Genomic DNA, 13790 nt, shown 5'->3' with positions numbered 1-13790 from the left:
TTTTTTTAATTTTTTTTTTTTAACGTTTATTCATTTTTGAGAGACAGAGACAGATTGTGAGTGGTGGAGGGGGCAGAGAGAGAGGGAGACACAGAATCCAAACCAGGCTCCAGGCTCTGAGCTGTCAGCACAGGGCCCGATGCGGGGCTCAAACTCACAAACCATGAGATCATGATCTAAGCCGAAGTCGGACGCTTAACTGACTGAGCCACCCAGGTGCCCCTAGAAAGTTTTATTTGGAGAGATGATGAATGCAAAATATAGTCTCAGCCAGTTTATCTCATGGCAGCCCTCTTATTTTATTTTTTTAACCACAGTTACTAATTACATTTATTTGTGGGCTGACTTCTCTAATACCAGTGTATTTTCATGCTGGTGTGTGCTCTCTGAGAGTCAGGGTTGAGTCTGTGTGGTTCACCACTGTGTATTGAATATCCGGCTTAAGCAGAGGGTCAATGAATGAATGTTGAATGAATGTTGAATGAATGTTGAATGAATGTTAGAAACTATATTCGGGTATGTGTCCTTAATGTGACTGTTTAGCTCTGTCTGCTTGAATACTTTTTTAGGTTAAAATTATTGAGGCCATGTTTTATGGCATAGAACTGTTGGACCTTGATCCACCTACTTGATTATGTATTAGAATGGACCACAAAGTATTTTTTGAGGAGCATTTTACCTTTCCCCAAAGCCATTTTCTTGACTTATCACTAAAGACAGAGTTGCTTTTTCAGGTAGCTGCCCAGGTTAGAGTCCCTAATTTTTGTAAGGGCTGTCAGTCCTATCCTTAGAACTGCTAATTACTTAGTGCATGGCAAGATAAAACATACATTTTCTATGTGTCTTTCAGTGAACATAGTCTTGAATTCGTTACCACTTAATACATCCAAAATTCTGAATGAGAAAATTAATGTTTAAAGAAGTTCTTTGAAGGATATTCTTTTGGAGTGAAGTTCAACTCTGAATCTATATCAGAGTCACCTATTGAGCTTTTAAAAGACCTGCTGAATTAGAACCCCTAAGGTGCATGGGACCTGGGCCACAAGTGTTTCTGAGGCACAGCCAGGTGTAAGAGCAATACTCCCTGTAAAGGTTTCTACACAGACACTCATACCCCAAAGAAGTGTATGTAGAGAAGGCTTTTTAATGTTTCCCGTAAATTGAAGTTCTGGGTCTATAGATTAGTTTCATTTGTTTGTAAACAAGCATGTTTCTTCAGTGGTTCATTGAACACTTAGGAACTCCTGATACTTACTTTCCATTCCCAATGCCTACCAAAGTTGAGTATGTCTGCAAATTTAAGGTGTGAGATGGGAAATAATGAGAGACATGGGTAGAAAGGTAGATGTTGAAATGTCTTGCATGTGATATGAAGTAGTTAAGACCTTTTCAGTAATGGAGAGCTATTGATTGGAAGTTTTTTGTTTTTTTTTTTTTTAAATGGGAGAGCAGTATGATCAGTTTATTTTACCTTTGTTTTAAAGGAAGGTAACCTTGTTAACTATATGGAACAAAGATTAGAATGGGGGAGAAAACTATGACAAGGAGACCAGTTAGGAAGCAAATCTGTGCAAGAGGTCATGACAAGCAGAAGGATAAACCCCAGGAATGAATTCTAGCTTTGTAGCTACCTTTTTAATTTAAGCCCTTAAGCTCCAACCAATCTGCTCTACTCTTGATTTGAAGACTTAGCTGAAATTGTAAAGGCTTTACTGAGAAGTCTTCCCTGACAGTCTTCTCCTGACCTCTTGTTTTGGTGGTCTCTTTATGTCGTCTTTTATAGTACTTTCCATTTATTTTTATTTTTTGCTAATTTGATTCATGTGTCTTATCTTCCATTTCTGCCACTTTTCATGATAGCTGCTACTAGATAGAAATATCTATTGAACAAGTTGTGCCCTAAACATGCCATTCTTGATTTTTCTATTTTGTGTCTTCACACATGGCCTTTCTTTTTTCTAGAATGTTCTTATCTCTCCTCTACCCATAATTTGAGGTTTTATCCTCTCATAGTTCAAATACCACCCTTTGTACAAGTTTTTTTTTGCTGGCTCTACCATGATCAGTTGCTTATTTTAGCTCTTGTAGCATGTAAGCTGTATATGATTTAGTTTATACTACCTTGTATTTTTCATCGTTTTATGTATTCTGTGAATATGGATACTCTGCCTCTTTGACTTGGACAAGATGTTTTACGTATCAGTGTATATAGCTTGCCCTTAATAAATATTAGGTAAATATTAAAGAAATAAATGACTACTTGTCTCTTTCTAAGTCTTCTAAAAACAGTTAGGTTATAAACATAGTTTATTCTGCTCTGAAAGGTATAAAACTTCAGTTTAAAAATATTTTAAATTGTTAATTTTAATTATCTGCATTTAAAGCAAAAATAGTTGTGATTACTTATCTCTGGATTTTAAAGACCCAAATAAAAGAGAATTAAAAATAATTTTTTTTGGCCTTGTTGAATTATAGAGTATTTTAAAGTTGAGTATTAATATTTGACTGAAGTTAGAGAGGGAGGGAGCCAAACCATAAGAGACTCTTAAAAACTGAGAATAAATTGAGGGTTGATGGTGGGTGGGAGGGAGTGGAAAGTGGGTGATGGGCATTGAGGAGGGCATCTGTTGGGATGAGCACTTGGGTGTTGTATGGAAACCAATTTGACAATAAACTTCATATAAAAAACACACAAAATTAGACTGAAAAAAAACCCATTTATTCATTAAAAAAATATTTGACTGAATGTGAACTCCCTTAAAGATTTATATTTAAAATGCTTTAGTTAAATATTTTCATTTGTTCCTTATGTTATACACTAAGTCCTTTGCCAAAACAAAGCCTTGTTTTGTTGGGAATCACTCAGAGCATTTGGGCCTCCTCTGATTTGTAATCCTATTAAATTTCATCCATGAGTTAAAGCCTAATTATGCACAGTTGGTAAACCCTACATATAGACAATTTGATGTACTATAGATGTTTACTCATTAAGTTTACTTATTGGAACATTATGAAATGTTGAAAATACTTTGTATTGGGATTAAGAAATAATTTTCTTTGGGAATTAACTAAGTTTAATGGTCTATATATTTTTCTTTAGCCCATATGTTGTAAAGTACTATGGCAGTTATTTTAAGAACACAGACCTCTGGATTGTTATGGAGTACTGTGGCGCTGGCTCTGTCTCAGACATAATTAGATTACGAAACAAGACAGTAAGTATTTTTAAACTGTTTTGCTAATCTCATTTCTAAAGATTCATACTTTAGGATCTGACTAGGTAGTATTTTGTTACAAAGAAAATATCAGTGTGAAAAAAGAAAGACTTTACAGTGTAAAAAGATCTAGTATGAGTTGTGAGAACCAGCTATATATCTCTGTATGGCAGATTTAAGAGTCATATGATTGTTTAATTTATTTGTTAGGAAATTTTGGGTAGGTCACTGAGAAAATCTACCATAGTACTCCACTTCTTCATTTGGAATCAGTGTATATATTCTTTATTAATATGTTTCAATAAATTAAGGCTAGAATTTTATTTGAACTTCATAATATTCATGGTATTTATCTTAAGTTTTCTGTATTATAATCTATGGCTGGTAAACAATTGAAGTTTTATGTTTCTAAATTTTAAAAAATAATTGAAAGACGATTTTTGTCTTTATTTTTTGAAATAGTGTCAGGATGTTTGAAAATGATAAAGCTAGCTCATAATTTTGTGTTTGTGTGTGTGTGTGTGAGTGAGAATTCAGGTTAGTGGAATATGTTACTTAATAATAGCTTTTTATGGTTATGTTTTAACCCTACGTGAAAAAGCTGTTAACAAAATTGTTTATGCTAGAAATGCATCTAGTCTACTTGAATAATTTATAAGGACGGAATTTATACCTGCTTATCTGTGCATGAGTAAGAATAATAATCAGTGAAATAATTTGTAATTCTGTAGAACGGTAACCTAATTATTATATGACATTATTGTATGTTGTCAGACATATTTCACTAACATTCAGAAAAATGCTTAATTACTTGAGTCAATTACTTGAGTCGATTTGTGGTTGACCAGAATCATTTTAAAGTTTGATTGGGGAAGTACATTGTAAGTTTATCCTACTAATTTTTTTTTCTATTAGAGAAAATAAATAGGATTTCTTTTAAAAGTAAAATAGAAATTAAAATAATCTCTGTTTTGACAGGATGGATTAAGTGCTTTGTGACATTCTAATTATATATTTTAGAATTTCTATGGTACTTAACTAGTACTTATGTAAATCAGATGACTCTTGAGTCACAGAACAATGGTTTAATGGAAAATAATTATACGCCAGTTAGAGAAGTGTTTTAAGATCATTTCAGGGTTAAACCCAGTACTTCTGGTATTTAAAATTACCAAGAATTAGAAATATAAAGTAAAAATGTGTGAAATGGAAAATCTGTTTTCTTGATTTTAAATGTTAATGTTACCATAGTGCATGGATAGGAAATATTTTATTCAAGTTGCCAGTCTTTCTTGTTGCCAATATCTTGTTGCCAATAATTACAAACTGGGAAGGTATATACTATATATAGTGCTAAAGTATGTGTATGGATGAATCATAATCTTCGGGAATTCCTTCATCAGTTATCAAAGGAAAGACTTTACCCCATTTATATTTATAGTTTTTATTGTTCTTTATTCTTTTCTGCATTTCTCAGTTGCCTGAATAACTTGTCCTTTAGTATGGTCTTTTATGTGAGTATGATGGCGATAAGTGAAAATGTTATTTCACTTCATTTTTTATATGGTATAATTGCTGGGTAAAGAATTCTAGGTTGAGGGGCACCTGGGTGGCTCAGTTGGTTAAGCGTCCGACTTCGGCTCAGGTCATGATCTCATGGTTCATGAGTTCGAGCCCCGCATCAGGCTCTGTGCTGACAGCTCGGAGCCTGGAGCCTGCTTCTGATTCTGTGTCTCCTTCTATCTCTGCCCCTCCCCAACTTGTGCTCTGTCTCTCTCTGTCTCTCAAAAATAAATAAATGTAAAAAAAAAAAAAGTTTAAAAAGAATTCTAGGTTGGAAGTTTCTTTTAGTTTTTGATTTAAAAGGAAGACCACCTAAGTTAAAGATATCTCATTAGGGATGAAGTATTGCTGATTGTTAGTTATGGATTGCTATCTGGTTTTGATCAAAAGTTTCCTTGAAAATTAAAGGCACAGGGAAAAACAAATCTGTTTAAGTTATATGCCCTTTAAAAAACATTTAGGGATGCCTGGGTGGCTCAGTTGGTTAAGCATTCGACTTTGGCTCAGGTCATGATGTCACCATCCATGAGTTCGAGCCCCGCATTGGGCTCTGTGCTGACAGCTCAGAGCCTGGGGCCTGCTTCGGATTCTGTCCCTCTTTCTCTGCCCCTCTCCTGCTCGTGCTCTGTCTCTGTCTCTCTCTGTCTCTCTCTGTCTCTCTCTCAAAAATAAACACTAAAAAATAATAAAATAAAAAACTTTTAAGTTTAATCTGTTTAGCTTGAAGTAAACACTGTTTACTTAACCTCCCTCTTCTCTGTACAGCTTCATAACTTGTCACTTCTATTATGCACTTTAGAATATAAATGGTTCCAAGAATAAAAACTGGATTCATATTTGGTGTTTTTGTAAATGTTATTACCTCATCCTCTCCTCCACCTTTGAGTGCTTCTCTTATCCCCAGGCTTTGTCTACTGAATTTGCGTCCATGAGGCACCAGCTCAGAGATCACCTCCTCTTTGAAACTTTTCCTGTTTTCTGAGTAGTTTCTTATCTAATTAATTAATTAGGTGTTTACTATACATTCACACATAAAGAGCATGATAAATTCTAGCTGCCATTATTATTATAATCTTTACTATTATTATTACTTTTTTCATATTTTGACAGGTAGGTAGACTTTGCACCTTTTTATATGTGTATTGGCTCTTTTATTTCCTTTTTGTGCTGTTTTGTCATTATGGTTGGCATTTTTCTTACCAGTTTTCGGGATTGCCTGGCAGTTTGCTAATAGTTATATGAGCACTTCACATATCAAAAAAATTTTTTTAAATTTTTATTTGGTTTTGAGAGAGCACGAGTGGGGAAGGGGCAGAGAGAGAGGGACACTAAGAATCCGAAGCAGGCTCCAGGCTCTAAGTTGTCAGCACAGAGCCTGACACAGGGCTCGAACTCACGAACCACGAGATCATGACCTGAGCTGAAGTTGGATGCTTAACTGACTGAGCCACCCAGGTGCCCCCAGCACTTTACATATTTTAAAAAGTCAGAAAACCAATTATTTTATTGTCAGAATAGATCTTAAAGAAGAAGAAGCTTCAGAATATCTCTTTCAGAGGTTTCATACCCTCACCTATTCTTTTTCTTTGGGAAATATCTAGGAAAAGATAAAGGCATAGAATTAAGTTTAGGAGTTAATTATGTTCCAGTGATTGGGACTGAGGCTGAGCAGCAAGGGGTTGGCATTGTATCTATTTAAATGTTGCTGCTTAACATGGGGCAGATCACAGAGTTGGCATTTGAGCTGATAATAAATGACAACTGTAGTAATTAATGGTAGTAGTACTTGAGATAGGATGAAGGTGAAACACTTCTATATTCCAATGGGTGATAAAAGTTTCTCTGAGTCTCCTGGTTGCATTATGAGTAAAAGTCACTATTTAGTTAGTATTCATTGAATCTTTCAGCTTCTAAGTATTGGGGATCTATAAATATGTGTGAGTTAAATTCTTGATTTCTGTGCTCAGACTCACAAACACAGGTCAAGTCCTAGTATATATTTTAGTAATTGACTATTTTTCAAAGTAATTACATTGTTTTGAACCATGGTTTAAGTTTGCTGAAACTTACATGTAGATCACCCTGCTATGGTATCCCATACTTAGAAATCACATTTAATTAGTCAGCCTTTAGTGTTTAGGAAAAGAATAGTTGTAGTTGCTTTCTCCTGCTATAAGCCACTCAGGGACAGAAGTTTTAATGTATTTATTTGTTGTGTACTCGGAAAAGTTCTAAGAAAATGCCTAAGGTTATTCTCTCCCATTTTGACCCATTTTTTGATTTGACCACTTACTTTAACTTAACCTAGTACTATGGATTTTAGTTTTGGCTCTTTCACAAACTAGTTTCAAGATCTGAGCACGTCATATAACTGGCAGGGACTTTAGCTTCCTCGTCTGTTAAATAATAATTAACATCTGCAATGCTTTACATTTTATTTGGCAATTTTATTTACATTTCAGTTGAATGGAAAGGTTCAAAACATTTATTGATCTAGGTGCAGTGCTGCGCAGTAGAGGTCCAAATAACTCTAATAAATTTTGCCATTGTTGCATTGTTGAGATAATACCTATATAAAAAGCTAGTTCAACTCTGTGAAGAATTAGACTTCTTTCAGAGCAGTAAAAGAGAAGTATTTAGCCTAACATGGAAGTTCAGAGAAAGCTTGGTAGGAGATATAACCCCTTAGCAGATTCTTGGAAGAGGAGGAGTCTTTATCATTAGAATGCTGGCTCCTATCTTCTTTGTTTAAGGCTTTATCTCTGTTCCTAGCACAGTGCCTGGCATGTAGAATGCTCAGGAAATATTTCTTGCATGCATGGATGAATGAATGAATGAATGAATGAATGAATCAGAGAAGAGAGGGTAAAGGACATCTTGGAAGAAGAAATAATGATGTGCTGAATTTATACTTCCCTCTCTAAAAGTTCAGGGTCATACTTCTAGGTCACCTGGAGAAAGTTCCCAGCATCTGGTTTAAAAACGGATTTACTTTTCTCACACTTAATTGCTCAGAATCATTGCCACATTGTAGTTTGATGGATCTATGTTAGGATCATGATGTTGCTGTATAATTTTTTGTTTTTTTTTCTGGAGTTGTTTCCTTTTCCCCCCCTTATGTTTAGAGAAGCAGCATAAGCCTTCTTTATCATTTTGCTAATGTCTTCTTTCTTACTCATTTGATCTGTTTCCTGGAATTTATGTGATTCTTCTTTGAGAAGACATTCTTTGGAGCTTCCTGATTTCTTGTTCTAATGTGGACTCATTGCTTTTTAGGTCTGCTGTACAGCTGTGTCCTTGGAATTTCTTTTCACTGGACTTTTGGGTTAGTGCCATCATTTTCTTGTATACTTCCTCTTTCGTTAGTTTTCACTCTTGTTTTGTTTTCTTCCTTAAACTATCTTCTTCATGATACAAGAATAAGCGATCGACTATTTGAGTTCTTGCATGTCTGAAAATGTTTTTATTTTGCTTTCACAGTTGATTGTTGGCTTATGTAGAAATTTATGTTGAAAATAAGTTTTTCTCAGAACTTTGAGAGCTTTTGTGTATTACCTTCTAGCATCCAGGGTTGCTAATGTTATAGCTAATGCCTCTCAGAGTCTTATTTATTTGTAGGTTTTTTACCACTCCCTCCCAAATCTGGAGCTTTTTCGACTTCTTTTTTTGTTTGTTTGTTTTAATTTTTCCTATTTTAAATGTTTAACTTATTTTTGAGAGAGAGAGAGAGAGAGAGAGAGAGAGAGAGAGAGAGAGAACACTCAGGCAGGGGAGGGGCAGAGAGAGAGGGAGACACAGAATACCGAGCAGGCTCCAGGCTCTGATAGAGCCCAATGCGGGGAGCCGCGAGATCATGACCTGAGCTGGTTGGACGCTTAACCGACTGAGCCACCCAGGTGCCCTAGACTTTTCTTTTTATTCTGATAGTTCTGATACTGTACAAGGAACAAGATGTTTCAGAAGGATGTGTCTAGGTATGAGTCCTTTTTATTAGTTATGCTCAGCACTCTGTGCTTTTCAAATAAACCCTTGTGCCTTCAGCTTTGGAACATTTCTCTGATAATCTTCTTCTGTTTTCTTTATTGGATGGTGAATCTCCTGAATTTTATTCTTTTTTTTTTCCTCCTAGATTTTTTTGTCTTTTCTGGGGAGTGGGTAGGAGGTGGTTTCTTCTACTTTATTTTCCAATTCTTTTAACTGAACTTTTTATTTCAGGAGTTAGGTTTCAATTTACAAGAACTCTTTCATTTTTGATTATTTCTTTTTTGTAACATCTTGATGCTGAGACATGGATGTGGAAGTTTTTCTAATCACTTATTTTCTGTTTCCTGAATCATCTCTACTTCTCTGCGATTGTTGTTTTACTTGCTTTCTTTGTTCTGGTCTAGCCTATGGTAAGGCTGGCCAACAGAAAGGCTGACTAGCTCTCACTGGAAGCATTGGGCAGTGCTTTTTGACTGGCAGGTGTTATTAGGGTGAATGGGCTAGGAGCTGGCTTTTAGGGGAAGGGCCTACAGAGGCAATTTGTTCAGTTTCTTGAGAGAGGAGTCATTCCTCCCACCCCTGCCCCCCAGTCTGGGGGTAAGTGCCAGAATGCATGTAATCTGCTTATACAGGGATGGGGGTAGGGGTAGAGTAGGGATTCCATTTTGTTTTCTTATTCCATTTTCTTCTTTTCAGCTTCCATGGAGAAGCTAGCCACTGTTTCTGTCCCCCTTCTTATTCCTGCCTTCCCTGCCCAGTGTTGCTAATTTGGAGCCCCCTGGAGTTGACGTGGCAATCACTCCTTTTGTTGCAGACCCCTTCTTTGCCTGCTCTTGGCTGTGGCTCTTTCCATAGAATGCTTCCAAATTGATTATACTCTCCTGTGATAATTCTTTTGTTATTGATTATTTATTTAAAAAAGTCTCTATCAGCTTAATGAGGTTTCAGGAGGAGGAGATGCAAATAACTAAACAAATTATTACAAATTTAGGTTGGCTTTTGAATCTGAATCAGTGATATTCCCCCCTCATCTTATGTATATATTTTTTAAAACTTTCATATTCTTAGGTGTGTAGTACAACTACTTTGAGGAGTAGTTTGATAATTTCTTTCAAGGTTGAATACATATACAATCTGAGATCCATCCAGCAATTAATTCTCCTCTTTCATCTGCACCTGGAGGAACCCTAGCACAAGTTGTACAGTGACACATAGGTAAGAATGTTGTCACAACAGAAAATTAGAAGCAAATTTAAATCTGGATCAGCTCTAGACCCTGGACTAGAGGATTGCTACTGTTCTTTCCATCTCCATAACTCCGTAGCTCTTTAGGAAAGGCAAACTGAGGATAGAATTCTGGCTGAAACCATTCAGAATACCCAGTAGCCAGCTGTACAGATGAGAATGACATTAAAATGCCAAATAGATTTTGTGTCTTAAAATGTATATAAACATTTATCTTGGAATACAAGAGAAATTTTTAGTATTTACCTTTACCGGGATGAGATATATTTCTGTGATATTGGGGAGAACTGGGCATTGAGGGAACAAAAAATAACGGAGAGGAAGTTCCAGACTGAAGAAGGCTGCTTCTAAGTTATGTATATGCGTTTTCCTCCGAGCTGGTGGTGGGCTTATTATTTTATAATGGAAATAATTGGGAAAGCCAAGTTTTATTTAGACATCACTTCTTTAGAAGTGTGAAGGACACATTAAGACCATTCTGCTTGGTAAATTCTCACTGATTGTTAGTTTTATAATAGTGATTCTCAACTCTGGTGTCAGACTTTTGATAGATATTTAATTAATTACTTTTATTTTATTTATAGCATATGCTCTTTTAAGTTTATTTATTTTTTAGTAATCTCTACACCCAATGTGGGCCTCAAACCCACAACCCTGAGATCAAGAGTCACATGCTTTTCTGACTGAGCCAACCAGGTGTCCTGATAGATATTTTATGAGCAGCTATTTATTTAGTATTGGTATGTGTCAGGCATTATTCTAAACACATTGCATATGTTTTTGCATTTAATCCTCATATAAGAATTAAACAACTGTATGACATAAGAACTATTACTGAGCCATTTTGTAGATAGGAAACTGAATTACAGAGTGGTAAAGCAGTTTAGAGGGAAAGAAAGGGTTGACATGACAGCTAACTGCTATAGTTAAGAGCACAGACTCTGGAGGCAGAGGATCTGGGTTTGAGTCCTACATACTAGCTGTGTGAACTCGGCTGTTTCTTAACTTCTCTGTTACTCATTTTCTTCATCTGCTAAATGGGATAAGAAGACCACCCTACTTCATTGAGTTGTTCCGAAGATTAAATATATAAAGTGCAAGGAATAGCACTTAGCACATAAAAACCCTGTATCTATTTGCTGTTGGTACTGTCATCATCCTGTCATTCTCACTTGTATAGGTGGGAATGTCTTTGCAATCAGATGTGTTTGAACAGAATATGCAGAGGACTATGGAACCAAGAACAGAGTCTGAACATTCACTGTTTGTACTTTGAATTATCTTTTTTAATGAAGGAGGTATACACTTAATAAGAGAGGTACATTTTTAGGTGCAGTGAAAGTTTCTTTAATAGAATCAGACAGTGGCTATTCACAACATACTAGGACATGTTATCTTAGTGCCCTTTGAATTAATGCCTCGTACGTAATGGTCTTTTTAGTAAATGCTTGATTTAATGTGTTTTAAAAATATATGTTCTGCCTTGATGTGTATTTTGTGTCACTTCAGACAGCTTTGTTTTTTCTTGGTGAATGCATACCAGTTTCTTATTGATTTCTTTGGAATTTCAAAGTTTAATTATTATTTTATTGTTAATAACAGACATCTTTTTTATTTGTTTGGATTTCTGTTCCATAAAGTGCTTTTTGGGCATGTGTATTTGGCTCTTTGTTATTGGACTAATTCATGTTTGACTTCCCTAATCACTTTGTTGCATGTTCCCCCTTTGTGTAATAGATACTAGTTCATACAGGATTTACAACTCCATATATATTGAGTGCTTTTCTGTTGTCTTCTGATCTCTTTTTCAGGAATCTTTTCATGTGGGAAAGGATTTTAAAATGTCTGCCCACTGACCATTTTCACAGTAGAGTATCAGTTCTCTTTCTCTTCAGATCAAGGGATTATAAGCAGCGTGTATATATGTATATTTACATATGGTGTAAGTAGTGAAAGCTTTCATTTTGAATCACTAGTTGTGGGACTTTGTGATAGATTATTAATCTTTTTTTTTTTTTTTTTTTTTGCCAAACATCTGCAATCCAGATTTCATGAAAGACAGCCTCTCTCTGCCCTGTAATAATGGCTAAAATATTCTAGTTATGTTTTCTAATGTATGTACTTTGTGTTGAGCAGATTTGTGTTTTTCTGGAAGAATCCCATAAATTTTTTATTGTTTAAGACTTTGGCTATTTTATACCCTCAACCCTCCTTTTTTTGGGTGGGATGAGATAGCATGGTGAGGGGTGGGAGGGAGTTACTGAGTTGTTCTGCTGTTTTTCCCCAGTGTTTTTTTCATGTTGGATACCTAAGAGCCCCATTAAATGTATGTATTCTTTTCCCAAGAGAGAAGGAGTAAGAGGGGAAGAAATTTTGATTGTAAAGAAGTTGGAATCTGAGGCTTGATGGATGTTTGGATAAAGTCTTACATGTAAGCTTGAGTATTACCTTTGAGATTTAGGTATTTCAGAGATTGCTACTTAATTCCTCAACTTTCTCTAAACCACTGATTTTTAGCAAGGTGTTTGGTCACCATTGTATGTGATTATATCATGTATGCCATAAAAACTAATGGACACTGAAACATTCAAGGAGTCCTGTAAAATGAGAAGTCTGAATGTAATGTTAATACAGTTTGGAGTAAATATTTATTAGCTGAGGGAAGCAGTACTACGAAATGAAGGCAAAAAAGGAGACTTAAGAAAAGCCTTTATGCTCCGTTTAAAAAACATGCTGATTCTACTTTCCCTGCCCCCACAATTACCGAATTCCCTTTGTTTGGGGGCAGAATATAGAAACCAGCCTCAGAGATCTCATGTTGTTAAATATCTGGAATAACCTTTAGCATTTTTAAAGTTGATCAGTGGTTTGTGCTTTATACAAACCTTTTTTTCCAGGAACTTCCCCACTTTTTGGTATCAACTTCAAGTTTATTGTATCATTTTCAACTCTTGGTTATAAGTTATATAGAAAGCCCAGCCTAAATTGGCTTACGTCACAAGGGGAATTTATTTGCTCATATTACCAAAAATCTTTGCAGAGCTAGTTTTATGCATGGCAGATTCTGGATTAAAGGAATTACTTGAATTCACCTTTTTATTCTGATACCTCTGTATGGAGTCTAGTCTCACACAAATTTTTACCTTATTGTCGCAAGAGGGCTGCCAGCAGCTACTGGGTTATACTTTCTAGCTGAAATCCAGCAAGCAGTCTTGTGCTTCACTGCTTCTGAATAGGTCATGTGTCTTTCTCTGCACACATCATTGTGATGTGGTAATTGGCTTAGACCTAGGTTTGTGTCTAACCTGGAGCTAGGTTGGAGCTGACTATTAGAAATACATATTCTGAGGATGGGGAAGTAGTGATTTCCCCTGAAATTTGTTAGCAGGAGAAGGGTGAATGTGTATTAGAATGGCTATATGTAATAGATATTTTTATATATTTACTAAAACTAAAATCAAAACAAAACAAACTATGTCAGGAATAAAACACAAGAAAAAAGGGGCACCTGGTTGGCTTAGTCAGTTAAGCATCTAATTCTTGATCTCGGCTCAGGTCTTGATCTCAGGTAGTGAGTTCAGGCCCCACATTGGGCTTCGTGCTGGGTGTGAAGGTACTTTAAAGAAAAAAGAAAAAAACAACCCCACACACAATAAAAAAATTGAAACAAAAACAACCCACCTCTAAATAACTCCCAAAATGTAGATTAAAGGTTAGAAGACGTTTTTGGTGACATTTGGGTCAAACTGTTGGGTCTTCATCCCTTTCTCCTTCTGTCACAGT

General features: G+C 35.7%; 1 protein-coding gene and 1 long non-coding RNA gene across 2 annotated transcripts in view; one reads left to right on the top strand and one right to left on the bottom strand.

Moving 5' to 3' along the window:
- Window positions 1-13406, bottom strand: part of LOC144615115 (uncharacterized) — a 48907-nt gene extending 35501 nt beyond the window's left edge. The window contains exon 1 of the long non-coding RNA XR_013553575.2: window positions 13151-13406. This is a non-coding gene — a long non-coding RNA (uncharacterized LOC144615115). The remainder of the gene's footprint in view (window positions 1-13150) is intronic.
- STK3 (serine/threonine kinase 3) overlaps window positions 1-13790 on the top strand; it is a 282561-nt gene that overhangs the window by 51691 nt on the left and 217080 nt on the right. The window contains 1 exon segment of the mRNA XM_078441875.2: window positions 3101-3215. Within this exon segment, the coding sequence (XP_078298001.1) occupies window positions 3101-3215 (115 nt within the window).

The sequence above is a fragment of the Panthera onca genome, chromosome F2 (assembly GCF_046562875.1).
Source record: "Panthera onca isolate mPanOnc1 chromosome F2, mPanOnc1 haplotype 2, whole genome shotgun sequence".
In the NCBI taxonomy this organism is placed as follows: domain Eukaryota; kingdom Metazoa; phylum Chordata; class Mammalia; order Carnivora; family Felidae; genus Panthera; species Panthera onca.
Note: the sequence above shows the minus strand (reverse complement) of the source record. Positions and strands in the feature narration are given on the sequence as shown.